The following is a 23276-nucleotide window of genomic DNA, read 5'->3' on the forward strand; positions in this document are numbered from 1 at the left end:
GCAGCAGCAGCAGCAGCAGCAGGACAGAGCAGCGGAGTATGTTGTTGATGAGCAACAAGAAGAAGAGAAAGAAGAAGAAGAAGAAGAAGAAGAAGAAGAAGAAGATGATGATGATGATGATGAAAGAGGAGAATAAACGAACCCTTTTTCGTCCTCTGGGCTTGTTTGCCACTTCATTCTTCCTTTTATTCCAAAAGTCAGAGAAGACTTATGAACAACATCCCTTTCCCCCCCTTATTCCCAACCACACAACGAAAGCACCTTACTTTTCTTTTCTTGCTTGTATTTCTTGCTTTGTGGTCTGGGGATTTTCACTCGCGGATAGAGCGAGTCGAGTGAGCATTGGGGGTTCCAGGGAGGCGGGAAAGAGAGATACACATGCGTAGAAGTGGGACCGATGGGGATAGAATGGGGTATATACCACGCTGTTACATGAAGCCATTATTCCCATCCCAGACACGAGAAATAACTAACAGAAGTGATGATCATATGGTGCTGTCAATGATGGGGTGTCTTGCTCGTGTCTATCGTGCTCTCTGGCTCATAAGTACCAGGCCATACATATCATCCGATCATACAGGCAAGGCGTGGGTGTCTTGAGAGCAACCACCAGGAGAAAAAAGGCGCAAGGAAAAGGGCAGGGTAGACATTTAGGAATTTTTTCTGGTTTTTTTGTGAATTGGTTACTGTACACTCTCTCAACCTCGAGCCTCATCTTACCATCTACTAATGCCCCCCCCCCCCCCCTCCCACCCTTCAGTATACCAATTCCACGACCCTGACCATCAAAGACCTCGAAAAACTCAGGCAGCCCATCCTCACGACCCAGCAAGCAAGCTAGCAAGCAGCCTTGGATCTCATTTCTTATTCTTACCCTTACGATCAGCAATCTCCGCCCTCATCTCCCTCTTGATTCGAGAAATCGTGCCCGCGCCACCATACACCATGGCGGTGTAGACAAACGCGATGCTGGCGCCTGCGTTCAGGACTTCGAGAGCTTGTGCGCCGGTGGTTATGCCGCCTGTTGCGAAGATGAGTTTGTCTTTTTGTTGTTGCTGCGCTTGGGACGGGGTGGCGCGAGGTGCTGTCGTTGACATTGACTTGTCGTCAGAGGAGGAAGAGGAGGGCGAGTCATGGCGCGACGGAATCTGGACGAGCGGCTGGGCTCTGCTCTCGTCGTCTGCTTTGGGCGTGAGGGGTTTGAGGTGCGCGCGGTCGCGCTGGACGGAGTCGTCGATGCGGGCGGCGGTCTCTTTTGATAGCGCTGTGGGGGGGTTCGAGTCCTTGTCGTCAGCGGTGGCGGCGGAAGCAGCGGGCTTTGAATCTATGGCTTTGGGCTGTGACGAAGAAGAAGAAGAAGAAGAAGAAGAAGAAGAAGAAGCGGATTTGGCATTCCCTTCTTGCGGGCCTTGGTCGAGCGCGAGTCTGTATTTCTTGACCAGCGAGACGGTGCGCCCGAAGAGTTGCGGGCCGGAGTAGCCGCCCATCTCGAGCATGATTTTGGCTTCCTTCTCCGAGAGTGCGTAGCCTGCTGGCAGAGGGTCGGGTCGCTTCTTGGTGGTATTGCCGACGATGACTCCGTCGACGCCACTTGCCCAGACTGCGGCGCAGATGCCGTTGACTTGCTCGTCGCTGTCCTCGTCGGGAGACACTTTGACCATGACGGCTGGCTTGGTCTTTCGCGAAGTCGCTTGCGCGGCGTCGACGACGGCAGACAAGATCTTGGTCAGGGGCTCTGAAGCCTGCAGGTTTCGCAGACCGGGCGTGTTGGGGCTCGAGACGTTGACGACGAGAATGTCGGCGTATTTGGCCAGTTTGTCCACCGCGTCGGTGTAGTCCTTTGCGATGGCGTTGATGTCGTTGTCCGGTGTCCCCTTCATCTTGGCCACCTGCACGGCCAACAGACGTCCTGGCACATGGCTACCGGGAGGCACGCCGACTTCACCATCGAGCACCTCTCGCTCCGCTTCCACGTCCAGGCCCAGACCCATGTCGTATGCGAATTGTCGCAGTCTCTGACGTAGACGCATGGCGACGCTCTCGGCACCTTCCGAGTTGAGGCCGTAGCGATTGATGATGGCGTTCTGGGAAGGAACGCGGAAGCATCGCGGCTTGGCGTTGCCTTCTTGTGGCCGCGGCGTGATGCCGCCGACCTCGACGAGACCAGGACCGAGGGCGAGGATGGGATCAATGACTTCGGCGTTCTTGTCGAGTCCGGCTGATGTGGCGATCGGATTGTCGAGCATGTGCCCGAACACTTCGACTCTCAGATCGCCGGCGGCATCTGGGTTTCCACGTTCGCGCGGGTGCAGACCGAAGGCATAAAGACCCTTGAGCATGTCGTTCCCAAAACGATGGGCATCTTCGGCGTCGGGGAAGAAAGTGCGAATGAACGGAGGAACAAGATATTGGTGGAATGCGGCGCGGGAATCAGAGACGTAGAGGTAGCCGAAAGTTCCAGTGACGAGCAGGATGGAGGCATAGATTACTCTCTTGACGGTCTCGAAGCCCGAGCGAGCGCTTTTCACGGGGTCGGCCTGGGCGACTGTGGTCTTGACGTCTGTTGAGACATGTCGTACTTGCTGTGAGAGGCGTGTGGCACGATATTGGTATTGCTGCGGATTAGGCGATTGGCGACTCAAGGATGCGAATGAATGTCTCGATGGTCGCAGTAATGAGCTCCTCGTCGCCGCCTGTATGCCTGTGCAAACCAATCGACCCCTCATACTGACACAATTGACCAGAGCCGGAGGTCAAGCGATCTTGCTTGTCGAAGGATAGAATGTAACCTGGTATATACGTCAAGTCACTGTAGATTCAATACAGCGACCTGGACTTTGCCTGCGAAACGCCACATCTTTCGCAGTCGGACCAGGGTCGCCAAGACTGCATCGACAGGTCACCTACACACGCTGTGTCACTCTTCAAATCACCATGCATCACCTCATCAATGACTAAAATCGAAAAATTGTACTTCAAGAATCATGGCTTCGAAGCGACCGGTTTCATGTCGATGCGCACACCATAGTGGAATCATGTCGCGTCAGTCTGCTTCGTACAGCCTCAATCGTGTGCACACAAAAAGCCAAACTGAAGTGGTGGGGACCAAAAAAAGTAGAGGGTGATGTCCTTGCCTTGCACACTTTGCTCCAAGAAACCCTATGAAAGAGAAAAGAAAGTGTATGTGAGAAGCGGTACCAGAAAAGAAAACAAACCACTGTGCATCTTTGATCATCTAATCCACTTTTCCTGCTGCCGCTCCTGGAGCCCCTAGGAGTCCGTCCTTCTCATTTAGAGTGAAGAATCCGCCGCTGCCGAATGACTTCCCGCTGCCTCGTCTCATGGCTCCCCGTCCCCAGATGCCCAGACCGACGAACATCACGGCCGCTACACCCATGGTGATGAGGGGATGTGCCGCCAGACCACTTCGCACCTTGAATGCAATGTGGCCAAAGAAGGAGTTCTTGTTGACCGGGCTGATCTTGGGTGGATTAGCCACGACCTTGGGCAGGGTCTCGAGAATAGAGACACGAGAAGGAACAATAGGGTTGCCGGTGATGGTGACGTCCCAGTAACGTTGGTTCTGCCGCATGTCAGTACATCTGTAGTTGTAAACCCGTGCTGTCTGTAATGGACTATCACTCACGTCTTCGTCGTTGATGACGACCTTCTCGCCCTCCTTGACAGAGATGCCAAAGGTCGTCTTGATCCATCGCTCCCAGAACACGCCATCAACCCAGGCGAAACCGACTTGCTTCCAATCGACTTCGTCCATGTCGATGACGATCTGCTTGGCCGCTCTCAAAGCGCGCTGGTCGTTGCGGTCCTCGGCTTCCTCGATGCGCAATTGCTTGGCATCTCTCAGTTCCTGTCTCTCTAGCTGGAATGCCTGTGTCTCCTTGTCGATCCATTCCAGAGCAGCTTGCTTGAGTTCACGGCGTGCGATGATGAACTCGTCAGATCTCTCCCGGGACAGAATGGCCAGGACGACGAGTCTGCCGTCCATGATCTCGCGGGCATTGGCTGCGGTCAGCTCAGGGACAATGGGCTGCCACACGGACTGCATCCAATTGAGCACTTTGCGGAAGTCACGGATATCTTTTGGCGCCAGGGGGGTGAAGTAGGTCGGCTTGGTGTCGCGCGACACGACGAGTCTGGGCCAGGTAGAGATTCGGAAGCGCGCTTCAAGGTCGGCATCGTGGGTTCTGACCAGCTTCGCGTGGCCGATGAGGGAAAGAAGCAGACGCTCGAGGGCGGCAAAGTCCTCGGTAGTGGTGGCGTGGTCGTAGAAATACAGGAAAATGACCTCTTCCTTCTTCTCCATCTCCTCGAACTCGGCCAGAGTGACGTCCTCGACTCCGTTGCCAGCATCGACGGCCTGGTTGGCATACTTGATCAGATCTCCGACTCCGCGAAGGCCCTCGTACTCGACTCGCTCTCCGGCTTGGAAGTAGACGAGAGTCGGGTAGCCCTTGACGTGAACATCCTTGCAGAGACGTTTCTCCGCCTCGCAGTTGACCTCACCGATATTGAGACGGCCCTTCATCTCCTTGGCCATGGCCATCCAATTCGGACCCATGGCCTGGCAGTGGTGGCACCAGGGAGCGTAGAACTTGATGAACCACGGATCATGGGTGGTGGTGACAAGGGTCTGGAAGGTCTCGGCTGTGAGAGGGATGGATCTGCCGGAAGGGTTGTGCTCCTGAGCGACGAGAGTACTCTTGGTGGAAGAGGCAGTCGAGGTGGTAGAAGTAGAAGCGGCAGCCTTGTCAGCGGCCTTGTCGTCCTTTGCGGGGGCATGCTTTGCTGCCGAGCCAGAGTCTCCGCCATCGACGTGATGAGCTCCTACTTTGGGCAGCTTGGGTCCACCCTTGGGACGCGAGCCAGGACGAATTGTTTCGAGAGTGGACTCGATCCACTTGCTCAAGGTCTTGATGTCCTGTCCGCCGACTTTCTTGTCTATGGCTTTGCCATCCTTGAACAGCACAATGGTGGGGAAAGAATGAATCTCCTTGTCTGCGCACGCGGTGCCAAAGGCGACACAGTCGAGCTTGGCGAACTTGAAGTCGTAGTAGCGGGTGAAGGAGTTGAGGGACTTTGTGGAATCGGGCGAGTCAGCAGCCGAGTTGGCCGACGAGTCGGCGAGAGGAGTCGAGGCGTAGTAGAATTCGAAGGCTGTCTGCCACGTCGGAGCAAAGGCCTTGCAATGGTGGCAATAAGGGGAGAAGAATTCGACAAGCCAGTAGCCCGAAGCAATGTCTTTGTCTATCGACTCTCCACTCAGTTCGGTGAGCGGAGGCACCTTGTGGCCGCTGAAGGTTGTGCCTGAGGCATCGTCTGCATCTGATCCATCCGTCACTGGGGCAGCGGCAGTATCGCCGGCGACAACGGGGTTATCTGCAGGGGAGGCAGGACCGGGCGCTGGAGCTGGTGCTGCCGCATCCTTCTCCGCCCCTTTCGGCACCTCGATGGCAGCTTCGGGTTGCGGGTCGAGCTGAGGCGCAGCCAGAGCGGACGTGAGGGCAGCGAGTGCGAGAAGAGGTGTCAGAGAGGGGAAGCGCATGTTGACGTCGATGTGCGTATGCGTTCAGGCCGGTGGAAGTGTGCGCGTAGAGGCCTACGGGCTCAAGAGGGGGGTACGCGGCCGTCGTGGTTGAGGAATGCGCCTGGCTGAGTCAGGCTTCCGGACTGTAGGTGTCGAGTGACCGAGCACACCTCAACAGGGAGCAGCAGATGAAAGTACAGGAGAGTCGTCGTGTGTTCCTACTCCATCAGGTGACACGAGACATGCACTGTATGTACAGATACACAGACACAATAGGGTATTCTCTGCGCGGCCCCGGTCTCTCTGTCTCTCTGTGAGAAAGGTATTGATCGGCGACAGGAGGTGTGTATGTCTGCGGTAGTCACTACAGCAAGTGTTGATACGGTCCAGTAAGGTAAGGTACCTTATGTTCCAACTATAGAAGGGCCAAGGGATGTCCGCTGAGCCCCGGGTCAGCGTTGTCTTGGCATTCCGCCCTGTCTGGAACGGAGAGCTGACTCGAAGGAAGGTCACGGCGGAGATCTGCCAGCACACAGCACTAGTCAGAGAGCTCACAGTCCTGATTGACCACGAACCATTACCAAATTGCTTTCGGATCCGTGCGCAAATCGTGCTCGTCTTGTGTATTGATTGTTGCTGACTCACAGGGACATACGTACACAAACGCTCTACAACTGCTGGTTATAGCACACTCGTATAAACGTGAACATTAATCTGCTAGTACTGCAGATAACGCAAGACTTTTCCTTTCCTCGCAAGTATAAACTCAACAAGCAGCACAGCCGTCGCTCTCATCAGAATCATGTCAACCTATATCATTCACTTCTTCTGCATGCCATCTCCCTCGTGCACAATCTCCGTCAACTGATGCCTCTCGGCGCTGCCGCCGGCGCTGACCCCACGGATATGCTCCCACTCTTGCTCGTCCCGCGCCTCCTCGGCCAAGTCCGCAGTGATGACCTCGGTCTCGACGTCGTCTTCCTCTTCCTCGGGCAGGATGAGATTCAAGATGACGGAGAGAAAGGCGGCGATGGCGAAGCCGTTTTCCATCACTAGCACGATGGCGTTGTAGAAGCCTAGGAGGGCGTGGTTCGGGCCCGAGTAGGTGAAGACGTAGCTGAACCATCTGTTTTGTGCTCGAGTCAGCAATTCGCTTCTTCTTCTTCTTCTTCTTCTTCTTCTTCTTCTTCTTCTTCTTCTTCTTCTTCTTCTTCTTCTTCTTCTTCTTCTTCTCTTCTTCTCAGACGCAATGATTGTGTAACAGGATGAGATGGGACAGAAAAACACTTACGTAGGCACGAGCGTCGCTCCGAACCCCGGCGCCAGAGCCGCAGTCAGAATAAACCTGTTGCGGCGATTGAACGGCACCTTCGATATGATACGAATACCAGACGTGGCGACGGACGCGAAAAGAAACGTCGTCATACCGCCCAGGACCGCCGACGGGATCGCCACGAGGGCGGCAGCGAACTTGCTGAATATGCCCATGACGAGCAGCCAGAAGCAAGCCGCGTAGCCCGCCTTGCGATTCGCGCAGCGCGTCAGCGCGATCACGCCGTTGTTCTGCGCGAACGTCGACATGGGCGTCATGGTGCAGAGGCCGGCGATGATGCCGTTCAGCCCGTCTGCGAGCACGCCGCCTTGGATGCGGCTGTCGAAGAGGGGCCCATCGACTTCGAGGCGCGACACGTCGCAGGTTGCGGTTATGTCGCCGATGGCCTCCATTGCGATGACGATGAAGACGGCGAGCAAGGGGAGGACTAGAGGTCCGTAGACTTTGAGTCTGAAGGTTTGCACCCAGATGAAGGACGCTACGGGCGCAGAGTCGATTCCTGAACGGTCAAAGTAGCCGCATGCTGCTGCGATGATGCATCCGACCAGCAGACCTACAACCACAGCGCAGGACTTCATGATCGGGCTGCCGAATCGCTCGCAGAGAATGATGGTCAAAAAGACAGAGAATCCAAGACCGATGAACTCTGCGCTTCCCCAGGGCAGGGCATGCGGCGCAGAAGTGCTGGGACACAAGCTGTACATGCCGGTCTCGGGCCTCGACATGCAACTGCCTGAACCACCAGCCCAGTCCTCGAATCCAGAAGTGATGAGGGAAACACCGATCAGCATGACCGTCGGACCCGTGACGAGCGGAGGGAAGATCTTCTTCAGCATGCGCGGTGAAGTGAAGGACATGAGGATTTCGAGCAGCGCGCAGCAACACGATGTCGCCAGGATCGCGCCATAGCCATCGGGACACGGAAGAGGGTTTCCCTCAGCGTCGGACGGGCAGTAGCCTGTGGCGTACATCTGCGACAGCGCGCCTGTCGCAACAGGAATGACTGCGAAAGAAGTTCCTACCACGGAGATCAAGCCCGTGCCGAGATAGTAGGGCGTCTTGAAGAGGTGGAAGCGAGTGATTTGGATGGCGGATAGGATGCCGCATACGATGAGCGAGGTGCTGACGAGGTATTGCTGCTGACTTTGCAACAAATTGGCACTGCCAGCCAGAATAATGGGGGGAGAAATGACACCAGCCAGCATGGACAAGGCATGTTGGAATCCAAGCAACATAGCCAGGAGGAAGGGCATCTTGTCGTTGAGTCCGAAGAATGGCGCCGCTCGTCGCTCACGCTTCATGAATGGGATCTGGGGCTTGAAAAGGAAGGCATAGTCGTAGTCTCCCACAAGACCATCCTTGGTGGTCAGCGCCCTGATCATGCGTCTGCCTTTGTCGGCGAATGATCTTTTGCGTGTGAAGTCGGGACCAATTTGGTCAGGACTGTCGTCCTTGACGTAGCTAGGGTTGCTAGACATGGTGTCGTCGCAGAGTATTCAGGATGGACCAATTGATCAAATGAAATATATTTGATTGGGATACTGAAAGACAGTACAAGTCGAACTTCTCAAAGCTGGGCTTGGTCGGTTCTCCAATCTTCAGCAATGTTCAAGGTATAGCGCATGGGTATAGTTAGACAACAGCAAATATGGGTATATGATAGCGTTTAAGTCATGAGCACTTAATGCGTCGGCGTAGTTCTAGATAAGTATGGAGGCTATAAGATGGACAGGACAAGGCCTTATGTACGGAGTATAACACAACCTACCGTTCATCGAGGGACGAGAACGATGATATACTACAGTGCTTCTCCCACCAGGATGGCGAAAAAAAACAATCTACGGCTAAACCTTCATATCGGAATCTGGGTTTTAGAGATATGGGAGGTGATGGGCCAGTATGCGGTCCCCGGTATGCGGCGACTTTACATCAACACCTTACGAGCAAGAGAGGGTAGCATCAAACGTGGAAGTCGGAGGCGCGCGAAATGAGACCTACTGATTCACCAAAGTGCGTATACGCACGCTTTTCCATGACTGACCGGAGAGCGGCGAGCAATGTTGTTGCTCGATGCGATTTGGTGAGAGCCCGCCGGCCTACTGATAAGGGCTGCTTGGCTGCTCGAATGGCCCCGCTAAGGAGGTACCTCCGGCGTGGAGTTGCCGCATTCAGTCGGAGAGAAAAGCAACTCCGTAAGGTAGGAAGAGTGTAGTGTCTTCTAGGGCGATCATCCGAGCGCTACGACCTCTGGTTTCTTCTATCCCGTCCATCCATTCGTACGCAGTGGCTGTGTTTCCAATGATCTAGGCATCTGATCGTCCATGTAGTTAAGGTACGTGTCGTACATTGTCTTCAAAATCTGGTGCGCGCGTCACTCCGACAAGTCACTTGAAGCTTTTCAGAGGGGTTTGGAGTTGGTGATCCCCATACAGTAAGTGTGGAGTCATGACCGTTGTTGAAAGACTATAGCCCGGTAAATGACTAGCCACATCACGGCAGCATAGTACTGTACAATACTCCAAGCTGTAGTCGAAAGGCTGGCTGTACGTTCGAGCAATACATGATCATCCCATTCGTCATTAGCTAATAGGTACAACAAACGAGCTCCGATCGCACAGGTCTTGGAGATGGTGGACATCAGTCAAGTCATTGTGCCTTGAAAATGCGGCTGCGGACGCGGCGGCGTAGGTACGACACCCAGATACTGTAAAGCCACTTCGGCAGCATCTTCTCTAGCATTGTTGACGCATGCCCCATCATACCAATATCGGGCTCGATGCTTTCTCCCATCGACTTCCACAGTACTGGACCAGGCGGTGCGACCCCCTACAAACGATCAGCGTTCTCGATTTCACAGATCTGTCTAGCTGTTTGCACAGTGGGTGACAGGAATCGTGACCCCTGACGTTACTAGATAAGCGCTCTGATCCTCGTTCTCAGCAGCTTGAATCGAGACTTTGTAAGGGAAAGCTAGAGCCAGTCTCTAATGTCAGGGGTCACGATTTTTGTCACCCACTGCGTTGCCTAGACGCAAGTACGAGATTCAGCAAGAACCGTATGACATACCTCGTCGATCAGAGCATTCCTGATAGACCGGTGGACGGACACCCATGCTCCTACATTGGCCTAGCAAAGTCAGTCATCGCACTAAAGAACAATGGCTCAATGCCAACTTACTGTTCAGCCGGGTCTGCCATGCCATGGACTGCGTTGAACTAGCCAGGGTCTGAGCATTGGCTGCTGACATTGTGACCAAATTTAGGACAGGGCAGCGATTGTCCGTTGTGTGAGGGGATTGATTTCTTTTCGAAGGACTCAGGCAGCAGAGAGAGCAGCAGCCAACACATTAGGGTATATATATCTGGCCCTTGTTCCAGTCATTTATGGACTACACAGTTAAGCAGCAGGCTGCCGTACATCAGCAGACTGAAGATGGGACATTTCATTTCATACTTGGCCAGCGTACAGCAAGTAGATGCATATGCGCTGGCCCATACGCGTTAAAGGGAAATCTTCATGGGACTCCACGACAGTCATCGTGTCGAACAGAAGCATGCAGCCTCGCGTTGCGAAGCAACGCAGCAGCAGCGAGAGATGCGAGCTCGCCACCCTGACGTTAAGGCATCATTGGGTTCGTCCCGTACCGATGCCATAGAGCTGATGATCGGTGGGGGTAAAGTGCCAAACGCTACTACCCACTACCGTCACTGCTACTACCACTACCACTGCCCTGTGCAATCGGATACATCGAACAGACACTCGTGTGCTCAAAGAGTGGGTTTGGTGCGCTGGACTCGTTTGTCATAGCGGACAAATGTGCAAGGCGTCATTTCAAAGCCGAATAAGCTAGATGGATGGCTCGGCATTAGGTTTGGGCATCGAAACGAAGCGCCCTACATTCTCGGCAGATACATACCGCACTAACCACATCCATTTACTCCCTGGGTACCGATCAGGATGTGCTATCACTGATCGTCTGTGGCTTTCCTCTCTGTGAAGGTCGAATATTGTGCAAGAGTCGCAGTGCGAGCACCCTGACGTTGGGTGCCGGTGCCCAAAAGATATATACTACCCTGAGACAAGTGGCAGAACATCATACACTAATATCAAGCGTTCCTGCGCCGGACTACGACCGGGCCTTCCCGTGTCAACCCCACCTCCCTGGTCATCGATCACCCATGAAGAAGCGATGAATATAGCCAGAGACGAGGTTAACGGTAGTACGGCAGCTCGGACCAAAGCATCCGTATGGTGACACGCAGTCACCCCATATGCATTGCGATATGAACGTATATTGTACTAATTCCCCATAGACGAGACAACCAAATTATACTTGTAGCTAATCATGTCAAGCTCGATACCGGTGCGAAGTAAGGCGAGGGCACTTCCTTGGTGAGGCGATACCATGATCAGTACGTTCCTGCCTGGACCGGTGACAGACCGATAAAGTACTAGTCTGCGTCGGTAGAAAATTATCCTTAAGGACGAGGCCCCCTTGAATCTGCAATGGTCACTTTCAGAACATACAATGCAGCATTCCGTCGATCGTTGAGAAGCGAGATTGCTTCAAGCTTCGCTTGACTGCTGTGGACATCGGAGTGAACGTATCATTGATCATTAATTGTTTCATTACATAAGGTACTATTGAAGATGCTAAGGGTCGTCAAGTCACCACTCATGGGTATGACTGCGCAGTGTTGAAGGCCGATGAAGCATATCTCTCCAAAGGGTCTTGGTCCCGACGTAGTCAACATCCACCCTGAATTTCGGAACTGGAATCAAGAATTGTCGACGCATTTGGGGATGAAAGCGCTGCTTGATACAGTCATCTGCTAGTGCAATGAGTCCACTAGCAACGACGACACTGGTTGGGTGGTCAGAGATATGCCATAAAGAGCGGTGCACGTTGGGCGACTTACTCAGATGCCTCGGTCTGGTCTTGCAGAATCGTTTCATCGTCAATCTGCATGACACACGGTGGTATCCACCCGCCTTTGCTCTCTTCCTCGTCAGCTTCGACAGAAGTCAGATAACAAGGCTCAATACGCGCCAGTACCCGCGAGTCCCCTGCGCGGTGTAAGTAGTACAGCATGCCCTCCGAAGGACCAGACTTGTCGACTATGCGCTTCCACACGTATTCAGTACCCCAGTACTCGAATTCATAGCGCTTATTACTTCTCGTACCCCTACGCTTGACCTCCACTTGTGAGTAATTTGCGAATTCGAGCTTGGTCGTATTCGTCGGGATGAGCGTATGTCTCGTACTTGACAAATCACGCATGGCCGGAAGTCCAGCATCTCTCTCCACGAATTTCGACGAGTTGATCGACTCATAGCCAGAGTCTGATCTCTTCAGCTTTGGGGTAGTGACGACCTTACCGCCATCCGACTTCATCGCAGCAAAAGCAGTACTGAGGGAGCGTCCAAGATGCGGCCTGCGTTCGATCGCCGGCTCTCTATACTTTCGCACCGAGTGGCAAACCTCACGACCAGAGTCTCGACAGTATCGTCGCAACGAGAACTCTCGCTTCTTCAGGTCATGCATACGAAGGTGGAATAGAGTCATTTTCTGAGGCCTGCTGCCTGGGATATCTACAGCAGTATCGATGCGCAGATTCATGTTACCATCGGCAGTGGAATCATCGTGTCTGATGATCAGACTCCTCTTGGAGGGAAACAACCGGGCGAAATCCGACGGCGTTGTCGGCAAGGCTTCAGATGGATATAATCTTACTGTTCGCATCCGAGGATCCTCGTTTTCTAGTTCCTCACTATCTGCATCGATAGTTGAGGCGTACGTCTCTACAGAGGAATTAGGGCCATCACTATAGTCAGACCAACGGTCACCATCGACACAGCGATGCTCTATTCTCGCACCGCATGTTTCGTAACGAGGGACTGCGGGTCTTGTGGGCAATTCGTTTCTAGCAAGAGGTGTTGATTTGGAGTTGTAGGACTTTTCGCTCGCGTGGGAATCACTTCCGGAGAACCCAGAATCCCGACTTTGAGGATAGCTTCGAGAGGTAAGATGGTTCATGATGACGATGATGAATGTCGTATGAGTATAGGCAATAAAGTATTGGAGCAATATAATCGAGAAGGGCCTGTGCGTGAAGAGGCTACTAGACCACCGTGGGTGAAGTACAATTTAACAACACCACATTGTTGTTGTATAATCTTGGTTGAGATTGACGTACGTCTTGTAGCATCATCAGAATAGGGGGTAAGAAAAAACAAGTTGGTGTTCCAGATAATTGAGAAAGAGATCCCAACTCAGCGGGTTGGGAACATTGCTGGTCTTTCTAACATGCTACGGTGCCATGGTTTCCCCACGGTGATACGGCATCCCTAAGCAACGCATGGAGCGCCAACGGCACACTGCATGATAGCGTCTCTAGCATTATGCAGGTCATACCCAATGAAGTGATCTTCTATACCGCCCATTCAGAACAATGTCACCGATGCTTCCGCATGCACACACGCAAAGACCTCGCAGTAGGGCCCCCCCCCCCCCGCCCCTCTAGACCTGCACTCTGCCACGTTACAGCACGAGACACCCGTCGGTCCTGCGAGTGGCGTATCGGAATGTGCCAACAGTCACAAGCCCCCATCACCTCGATCACATGCAGGCTGCTTGTACAAGCAAAATCCATCGCCCATACACATCCGGGCGCCCATCTTCGCCTGGTAGCCGTGCCTGTTAGCTGTACCTACAGCACTCGCAGCTGCTTGGGTATCGCTTTAGATCGAATTAGCCATGGAATAGCCATATGATAGCCATCACGATCCTTCTTCCTTGTTATGCGGCTGAAGCAAGAAAGAACAAGGTTATCGTACCTCGACGCCGCGTTGCGTGCGTGTATTGCTAAACAGGAAAAACCGAGCCTAAAGGCAAGATGACTTTTATGAAAAGCTCCACGGACTATTCGAATCTAAACGCCCGCCGCCTGCCCGTCGGCTGTCAAAAGTCAGCTTGCACCAATTGTACGACCACCACTACTGATACTGACTACTTTCGCTGCCTTCTGTCTCGCCTGAGCCAGGTAGCCGCATCATATGCCCTTCTCAGCCAGTCATCTGGGCGCGGCCTGAGTCTCCCATCCATCACATCGAATGTTTCTGATGACTGACTTTCCGCGGGATCCCAGGCATGAGCAGGCGAAACAAGTGCCCGCTCGGCCAGCCAGCCAGTTGTAGCTTGAGACGATTCCACCCTTTGGGCCCAGCAATATCAAACCGGTAGCACACCTATGTAAGTGCAGCTTGCGAACGAGCGAGCGAAGCATCGATCGGCGCACAGCACAGCCCAGCCTGAAAGACGTGAGCGATTCGTCCCAGCTAGCCAGCTAGCTAGTGAGCGGGACTACACTACTCGATCGTTCTCTTTTCCTGTCTCACGATCCACGATCTCCCTTCCCCTTCCCGTTCACGCATTGTTGTTTACCCAAGAAAAGGGTTTGGTTCCAAGGTAGGTAGGCCCCCGCCGTTCCATTGCGCTGGAGCAGCATAGATAGCTTGTGAGGAAAGAGTGAGAGTGGAGCTTGCTTGTCCTGTCGAGCCCCGCGGCACAGATGTACATGAGGTAAGGTAAGGTGTGTATGTATGTATGTATGTAGGTACACAGCGGCTAAGACGTGTGCGGAGATGCTCCGCATATAATGCATGCACACAATGTCTTGCCGTATCGTATCGTATCGTGTCATTTTTCACGGTTCCCAATCAGACAGCATTCACCTGTCGATGGATGGGACGGGGGCTTATCTTCTTACTCATCCGCCGACTCGGTTGCGTGGCTCACTCAGCCCCTCCTCTACTTCGTCTCTTGCCAGGTCTGATTGCACAGTAATCCTTGCCTGACCAGCAGCAGCAGCAGCAGCAGCAGCAGTAGCCGCCGTTGGCCTGATGGTTGGGGGGCCTGAGGGTTGAGAGGCCTGGATCTCATTCAGGCTCTTTGACTAAGCGAGTCGAGGTACTTTTGCTTCTACTGGCCTGAGGTGTCCTCGAGTCCACGAAAAGCTATTTTAAGCCACCAAACGAATGTCGAATACAAGTACAGTAATATGATTCCGTTAATCAAAGCCACGCACGCCGCTTAGGCTAAAACAGGATGGGTTCGCAAGCCCCCTTCGCAAAGGCTGTATGATGGAAGCGAAGCGTCTACAGAATATCGTTCTTCTGGCTCCGTTGCTGCCCAACTCGGGCTCAGCACTTCTCGTTGTCACTTGGTCAAACTTGTTATAGGCAAAACGGTCATGCAATGCGTCATGGCGATTTATACTATCGCTAAAGACGGAGACGTGGAATCACAGAGACAACATTACAAATTATTTCGTCACAATCGCACCAATGGTGGAACGACTGGGATATGACTTAGTTTGTTTGGCATCATTAATGACAGGTTCGGAAATCAATGGCTCTGCTGGGAGAGACCAATGGTATAGCTTTTTGCTCTTAGCGATTGGAGTGGATAAATAGGCTTCATGTTGTGGACGCATAGTGTCGCCCAAAAACATTTAGCCATGGGTTTGTCATACTCGCCCCTATAAGGTCGCATTCGAGCTGCCACGCCAATGAGCTCGGTCGATCTAGTGACTGCAGCTTGGATTTAGGCGGTGATCATCCAATTAAGAATATCATAGCCGGACACAGTCAACGTCCTGTAACACAACCCATGAAAGGTCGTGGTATCCTTTGATTATGATTAGACGGTCAGAAGAAACATTCGAATCAATCAGGACAGGACGCGCATGCTGATAGTGGTTTGCAATACTAGCTGCATCGCTATCTTCCATGTATCGTATACTGCAGTGCGACCCAATCATTCAGCTGTATCGAGAAGAACGCAGCGGTTTCAGCAGTGTCTGTCCCACATCCGAGCATGCGGACAAGTGTGGCCGTTAACACAACTTGTCTTGTGCACCGTGACGGTCAACCGATGAACTCCAGAAGTGAGCGTGCTGCGCACTCCGTAGAGATGACTCATTCAAGAAAATTTGACTGGCTCGCCTTTCGGGAACATTCGAATATAATAGTGCTCGCCAGTGCTTTCGACGACGATATCATCACCTACGCAGAGACGTTCACAGGCATTTTCAGCTTTGAGCAGCGGGACCGCAGACATCCCTAAGCAAGGATCTGGGCCGGCGCCTTCATCGACGTACGCTCGTGCCTTTCTTAAAACACGAAGCGGCTCCTGTCGATCTCTATTGCCGGTCTCAGGATCTACGTTAGGAAGCTCGCAACGAGTTGTCCGAGAGCTGATGTGGTAGGATAATGAACCTATGCGAACCTTTTTCCATGTATCTTCGACATAGGGTGGTCCTCCGGTGACTGTACAAAGTTATTCAGCAGGTGAAGGCGGGGACGAACATTTGGTATCACATGCCACTCTTCCCAGTCCTAGCAGAGACGACAAGTAACTATGCATGGCTCGGAACAGCGGTGTGAGGGCTCAACATACAGTAAATGTTGGCGCGGAAGCGCAGAGCACTCAGATTGAAGGGCTGAGGTCGTTTTATCTTGCTAGCAACGTCTTGCACCGATGCAAGTCCCATGAAAGTCAGCGGATACTATGCACGCTAGGTCAGTATGAAGCTTTACACATCAAGTCTCAACGTAGCAGGTCGGTGAAGATCATCTGCCTACGTCTTGAGTGCCCGACAGATTGACTTACCGCGTCAGCAAAACCAGTCCCGGGCTGATAACCAGCTTCTTCAATAGTTGGTGCATTCCGGAACACATCTCGGCGCTTGCTTGGATCCGCCATAAAGAGTGCCAGGGGATTCGACATTTCGAAGAAGCTCTTTAGCTTCGCAAGTGTCGAAGGTGGTATTTCGGACGTCACGTTGATTGCTTCTGGAGCATCTTTCCATATATGCATGATCTCTCTGCTGTGCTTGGCCGAGCGAATAGCATCAGGTTCAAGAGGGAGTCTGAACTGCACCATCGGCTCCGCACTCAGGCTCCGGGCAGCAATCTTTGCTTCAACGATTGTCCAGACATCCTGCAAAGTCTGCCATTCGAACACATTCCAGAATCCCAAGTTCGGAGTAAACGGAAATTTGCACACCAGGCAGCCTCCAGACTTGACCCATTCAAGATCTGGTGAGTATTCCGGTGATGACTGGTCCGGGAGCCATAGCTCCGTGTGAATCTGGCTAAGCTGTCGCACCTTTCGCTGCGTGATGCAAGTCCATTTGTACTTCGGTTGGGATTGGACGCCAGTGTCGTCCTCTGCTCTCGCCACCTCCTCCGAGTGCAACTGCGCGAATGAAAACTGCCTGTCATAGCGAAAGCCTGTAGCAATGACGTCGGTCTCCGAGAGCTCTATGATTCCACAAGACTTGATAGGATAGACAAACAGAGCTTTCACTTTGGGACTTGATGCAGCCGTGCCGTGTCCATTGTGAATTGAAGAATATTGGTCGCTTAGGTTGCTGTTGCTTAGCAGTCCCACGCGCCCGCAGCCAAGAACTCTGTGTCTCTTACTACTCTGCCTCGCTAAGAAAGTGAAGATAACAAATGCCAGCGAGCAGCAAACCACGGTAGTGGTAACAAGCGAAGTGAGTTGACCTGCTGTCATGATGCCACTAAGCCTGCAACAGGCTGGGATGCTCAAAGTCTGATTCGTCTACCGAGAAGATTGACATGTCAAGATGAAACTGTACAAGTCAAGCTTAGTCTCATCGCTGTGGGAACAACTTCCTACCCCAGCCAGTGAAGTAGCGAGTGGATATTAGTCAATTGGAGAGCAGCAATGACATTTCACGACAGGTATACCGATCGTAAGAGGTCGTGACGGAAAAGCCTCCGGAGCAGCAACCAGAGGAATGGTAGAATCATCGGGCCGTTGAACTTCCCGCACTCGATCGAGGCTTAGTGCTACTTGGCATGCCCTTGTCTGTTCAATGTGGTAAAGTAAGGTAGAGATGTAAAGTCTCAACAGCTATACGAAGTCTTGATAGCGATTGGAAGCTATGCTGGATCCTGCTTGCTTTACAACAAATCTGGGATCGATCTACTAGCTAATGGTCGCTATTCCCAACCGTTGATAAGAAGGTCAGTGCATCAGCCTCTCTGGAGGCTTCTTTGTAGGGATCACGGAACAAGATCAACAACTTATTCACACCGAAGCAGAAGTGAAGAGAATATGATAAAGTTGACGATGTAACAGCATTCGTCCAGTACGACTCTTTCACCTACAGTAATAAAACAACGATGATATCGCTACGTTACGACATGGCTGAAGGCACGCAATATGTAGCATGATCATCAGGAGAGTAACCCTGTCTCTTCTGTCCTCTTATATAAGATATAGGTGCACTACTAACCAAAGAACATGCAGGTTTTACAGAGATTACTCTCGCAAGTCGTTATGTTCGTATCTGGTAGGGGTTTATGGTGTAAGGCTTGAACGTCAACAGCGCTTTGAGGAGGCAGCACTTGTTACGAGGTTGCGATTCAAAGCTCAAGCAGGAGGAGCAGATATCTATTGCAGACCATCCATCTCACTAAAAACCAGGAGACAGAGCGTCACAAAGTCGCAGCTTCTCTCACTCATTATCTTGTGACGTGCTGAAGGACAAGTCCGAATTTACTAGGGAGGAGAAGAGCCCTCATGCGCGCGTTTTCCGCGAGTCAATACCGAGACTCATGGGGATGATGTCTTATGATCAGTACAGCCCGTATAGTGGCTACTCAGATACACTGTCTTACTATTGACTCTCTCCACAAAATCTGCTGTAGCGGTGTGGGGGTCCTTCGAATGGTATCGAGCACATGAGCACACACCATTGCGCCACGATCGCATGCTGTACGTACCTGCATTAGAGGTCTATGACGGAAACATTGCATCTTGAAGGAAAGACATCAGCTGATGTTTACGGTAGCAGCGCGTTTTGAAGGGTGTGAAATTCGGCTTTTGGAGATATAGACCGTCCGCAAATACTGTAGGTGACAATGAGGGCCGGAAAGAGATCCGATTCTCGGATCCTGGACCATGTCATTCAATTGCACTCGTTATTGCATCCGAGAAAATGTGGAGTCATATTCGACGCGAGGTCGTCCATGATGCCATCTATCGCTCACGGAGAAAGCTTCCTTGTACTATGCTTGTAAGTAGTCCATGTCTCTTGCGGACCATGACGGAGAGAATATTATCTATCTTGGTCAGTGACCTCAGTGGTTATCCACATATGAGGTAGTCGTAGTGGAGTTGCAATCTCACTTGTTCCCGAACCAGGCTCCCGTTTGCGAGAGAGAAAAAGGCTGATGGACGGGCTTACCCGCCCTCTCCACTGCAAAGAAAGTCACTGTGAGCTACCTTGGGCCTGCAGCGGCTGCAATCTGTACTGCGAGCTGCAAGCCAATCCGCAGTCGGTCTGCATTCCCCACGGTAAGGTTAGTCACAGCAAAGTACCTTATGTATGTAAGGTATCCATCAGGTAAGATAGGGACGGTACTGTACCTCAGGGCATCGTCAGGACAGGCACCCCGCACTTGACTCGCATAACCCGCAATTTGAAACGCAAAGCATTTGTCTGTTCCAAGCTATAAGACTGCACGCGAGCGGTTAAATGTAAACAGGTGATGTAAGTCGCCCCATCGAGCTATCAAACCTACCTTGCAGGTTTGGCAAGTATCGTTACAATCGTGTTCGAGCGTGTTGCTTGCTTTTGGTGCAACCGCAGCACCGGAACGTCAATGATCATCAGTCGTCGTCATGTTCATGTCAAGCTGATGGAATTTGCAATCTACCAGACAATTGAACAGCCGACATCGAAGATGATAGGTGTTACCGATTTCGAACAGGCATTTTGCGCAAGCGGCAGATATTGGTTCTCTACTGTGTATGTACAGTAGGGTTCGTTCCAAAGCTTGCCGGTGACGTGAAGATGGAAGAAGTCAATCAAATGTACCTTCGAAATTATCTCCAAAAGCGGGGAAAGGGTAAAAGTAAGGTCCTGTGGAAGCTGGCGGGCTTCCGTCACCAGGGAAGCAGAAAATAGATCGTCCCAAGATTCTCGAAGGAACTTATCAACGCCCCAAGACATAGGCATCCAAGGAGAAGGAGGGGGCTTGATATCGTTGGGGTAACTCAAATTGTTGGGCCATTTCCGGGCCAAGGCAGGTACAAGTACATAGAGGGTGAGATAAGGTGAGGCAGGCGCACGCATGTGACAGCTACATGTGAGCGAGAAGGTACACGGGTTGTCTTACCATGAAAAATGAGTACGCGTCTTGTAGCATTGCATTGATCACATTCGATATACCGGATGACTTTATGACGCAAGTGTGTCAACACCTTGTACTACGTCTAGCGGAAAAGAAGGGGGCTAGATGGGCTACGGGCCTGCAACAGTAAATAATGGCGGTTATATGACTAGAGCCATCAAAAGAGCGATGTGTGTGGGAAAAGGCATTGTACTGTTCCCCAATGAGGGGAGCGGTACCTCTGGAAAAGAGAAGGTACGACGCTACAAGACATGCATGGTCGCTCCCCCACGCCTTTAACGTGCAGGTTACAATATTGTCTCGTCCCCGCGAGCGGGACGAGCGGGTAAGGCACTTGGTATTGCAATATTCCGGGGAAGGTACCGACGCCAACTTCGTCCATGGCTTGATGACAACTGCCTGCAAGGAAAAACTGTTGAAGAAATTGAGCAGAGATGTAGGTGCGCGATATCCGGGAGCCTGCGACACAGACGTGGTCCAGATCTTTGTAGCGGGTAATCGTGTCGTAAATCACGTGCGCCGCCACATAGAAGTCGCCATTTGGGGGCGGAACTTTGCGACTGGATACGGCACCCTTTGCGGCAGACACTGACATCCCGTGTCCGAGTACCTTTTTTTCTGGCAGTAGCTTCCATATCCCCAGATTCGAACGTAAATGCTTGCCGCACCTTTAAATCCTTGCGGGAATCTGGGGAAGATGCGTGTTGTGGAGGTGACTGATCTCATAAGAGATGGCAGTGTTCATCAGGGCATTAATCGGTCAAGGTACTTGTGAGACGATAAAATGTAGAATTCATGTAGCGAATTGCAGAGAGATTCTCGGAACTGCGCAGGTTCTGCGTCTTAAAAGGTGTCAATAATCTATATATCTAAAGCAATGTGATTCACGCGTTACAAGAGAAGAGGAGACTTTGAGTGAAAACGCGTTCGAGATCGAATCGACAAATCCGAGAGAAAAAACTCGTGACCATCGATTATTTGAGTGAGAAAAAAAGGCAAGGGGTGACAAAACAATGTTTAGAAAGAATCGCTATGCCAATCTCGTGATTGCTGGTATCGTCGAACGCAACTCGTACCAGAGCAGCCGTCAAACCATAAACACAGGAACTTGCCATGTCCTCAGCATACCGTCCCACCGACTCCAGACCGATCTATAGGATAAAAGAAAACGCCGCGCACAGGTTAAAAGTGTTGACATGTTTGCCGGAAACGCCTCGGGGCTCCTATGGGGTCCGCCCATTGCCACAACTCCGAATCCCAAAGCTTACAAAGTGCTATCAAGATGAACGTTCGCCCAAGTCGCCGGCAACACTGCCTGTGGTGCTCGATTGGCCACTGCTGAAGCCGCTGCCAGGGTTCAGGAGGTCGTTGACTTTCATGGCAGACGGCACCATGGGGATCGGAAGTTTTCGCTGCGCACCGTCTTCTCGCTCCATGATCTCACTAATGCGAAGGCCGCTGTGATGGGTTGGAATGTACGGCTGTTGACCGTCAGCGGACGGCTCAACAGGAGCAAGGGCGGGAGGCGGTTGTTGGTGCTGGAGGGAGAGATGGTGAAGAGTGGGGAGCTGCACACCGTTGTGGAAGTATTGCGGACGAAGCCGAGGAGAATGCGATGGCGTAGCCAGCGGAGTGTGGTCGGGCGTCGGAGACGTTGACTTGTGGGAGAAAGACGGCGAGGGCGGGGCGGTGGACTGAGGGCTACCCGGTCGCGATTTCTTGGTCATGCGGTGCGAGTAAGGATCGTCGTCCTCGTGAGAGTGAGACCTCGACATGGGCTGGGAAGTGGGGTTTGAACCATAGTGGTAAGAAGAAAGAGAAGGAAGACGACCGGTGGAGTAAGGGTGGTGACTGTAAGGATGAGTGCCATAGCTATGCCGTGTTGGGAAGCTAAGGTGGTTCTGAGGAAGTGAGGTCTCGCGCTCGACCTGAGAAGCAGCCGAGGCCAGGAGGTTGATGTCCATGGGATGGTGGAGACCGGCGGGACTCAAGTCGCCACTCACATTACGGGTAAGGTATGAGCCAGGGTTGCTGGTGTAGGCGGCAGTTGCGTAGCTATGAGGGGGAGAGACATTAGGAGAGGTCAGAGCAGAGTTGGGAGCAGAGGCAGTCATGGCCTTTGGTGGGGGCGGCATCATCTGGTTGAGCTGGTTCATGTGGTTCATGTGGTTCAGCTGGTTGAGCTGGTTCAACTGATTCATCTGGTTCATCTGCTGCAGGACAGGGTGTTGCTGGGAAGGGTCGAGAAGACCGGCCTGCGCGGCGGCGGCGGCGGCTGCTGCGGCAGCAGCGTGTTGCTTGTTGCCTCTGCGCGAGTTGGGGTTGTTGTGTATCCTCGAGTGACGGGTGAGCTCGTCGGATCTGCTGAAGCGCTTGGTGCAACCAGGGAACTGGCAGGCGTGAGGCTTCTCGCCAGTGTGGGTGCGGATGTGTCTGGTCTGATGCTCGAGGCGGTGGAAGGCCTTGTCGCACAGAGGGCACTTGTAAGGGCGGGGAAGGTCAGGACGGTGATCCTGATCCTGGGGCTGCACGGAATGCGCCATGGCGGGGACAGTGGCAGCGGCAGCGGCCATGGATGAGTTTTGTGGTGATAGAGTGGTAGGGTTGGACTGGACACCGGCGTCGACGTAGAGTGACGAGGGAGTGTTGGTGCCTGAGGAAGCAGGCGACGGAGAGGGATTGGTGCTGGCGTTTGATGGCGATGGATTAAGCAGATTGGAAAATCCGACCCCAGACGATGTGCGCTGCATTGACGAAGACACGTAGACCCGGAGAGACGGGGGGAGAAGGGGGGGATTTGGCGTTTGAGGGGATGCAGACGTATTTGTACGGCGAGAAGTGGATGGTTATAGAGGGCAGGAGCGAAATAGAGCGAAATGAGATTGTAAAGCTGACAAGTGACGGAAGAAGCGTGGGGGAAAAGCACAAGGTCGTTACGAGCATCTTTAGACTGACAATATGAGATTTTGCTTCCAGCTGCCAAGACTCGAGAATACGCCTGATCCAGGGCTAGCCGCACGGATCACCTGCGCAAAACTGGCACTGACGTTATCGACAAAAGGCCAAACTTTGCGGAGCTTGTCGGGATGTGATGAAAAATGGGATCTTCTCGGCCTCTCTGTCAGACGGAAACTCAGCCAACTGTAAGGTACAAGTCCTGCGTAC

At 52.6% G+C, this 23276-nt stretch overlaps 6 protein-coding genes across 6 annotated transcripts; all 6 read right to left on the minus strand.

Moving 5' to 3' along the window:
- Positions 1–3235: 3235 nt before the first annotated feature.
- Positions 3236–5563, minus strand: AAFC00_002605 (uncharacterized protein; the record flags this gene model as incomplete). The annotated part of the gene is made up of 2 exons (XM_069341945.1): positions 3236–3583; positions 3647–5563. The coding sequence occupies 2 exons, from the start codon at positions 5561–5563 to the stop codon at positions 3236–3238; spliced, it is 2265 nt and encodes a 754-aa protein (XP_069198450.1).
- An 801-nt stretch (positions 5564–6364) lies between these two features.
- AAFC00_002606 (uncharacterized protein) lies at positions 6365–8356 on the minus strand (the record flags this gene model as incomplete). The annotated part of the gene is made up of 2 exons (XM_069341946.1): positions 6365–6671; positions 6837–8356. The coding sequence occupies 2 exons, from the start codon at positions 8354–8356 to the stop codon at positions 6365–6367; spliced, it is 1827 nt and encodes a 608-aa protein (XP_069198451.1).
- A 1163-nt stretch (positions 8357–9519) lies between these two features.
- On the minus strand, positions 9520–10125 carry AAFC00_002607 (uncharacterized protein; the record flags this gene model as incomplete). The annotated part of the gene is made up of 3 exons (XM_069341947.1): positions 9520–9704; positions 9945–10004; positions 10056–10125. 3 exons carry the CDS (start codon positions 10123–10125, stop codon positions 9520–9522), a joined length of 315 nt encoding a protein of 104 aa, XP_069198452.1.
- Positions 10126–11546: 1421 nt separating this feature from the next.
- Positions 11547–12423, minus strand: AAFC00_002608 (uncharacterized protein; the record flags this gene model as incomplete). The annotated part of the gene is made up of 2 exons (XM_069341948.1): positions 11547–11742; positions 11798–12423. 2 exons carry the CDS (start codon positions 12421–12423, stop codon positions 11547–11549), a joined length of 822 nt encoding a protein of 273 aa, XP_069198453.1.
- Positions 12424–15861: 3438 nt separating this feature from the next.
- On the minus strand, positions 15862–17460 carry AAFC00_002609 (uncharacterized protein; the record flags this gene model as incomplete). Its single annotated transcript, XM_069341949.1, has 3 exons — positions 15862–16208; positions 16339–16447; positions 16552–17460. 3 exons carry the CDS (start codon positions 17458–17460, stop codon positions 15862–15864), a joined length of 1365 nt encoding a protein of 454 aa, XP_069198454.1.
- Positions 17461–21388: 3928 nt separating this feature from the next.
- AAFC00_002610 (uncharacterized protein) lies at positions 21389–22861 on the minus strand (the record flags this gene model as incomplete). Its single annotated transcript, XM_069341950.1, has 1 exon — positions 21389–22861. One exon carries the CDS (start codon positions 22859–22861, stop codon positions 21389–21391), a length of 1473 nt encoding a protein of 490 aa, XP_069198455.1.
- Positions 22862–23276: the final 415 nt, after the last annotated feature.

This window comes from Neodothiora populina (genome assembly GCF_041146345.1).
Source record: "Neodothiora populina strain CPC 39397 chromosome Unknown canker_contig_15, whole genome shotgun sequence".
NCBI lineage: Eukaryota > Fungi > Ascomycota > Dothideomycetes > Dothideales > Dothioraceae > Neodothiora > Neodothiora populina.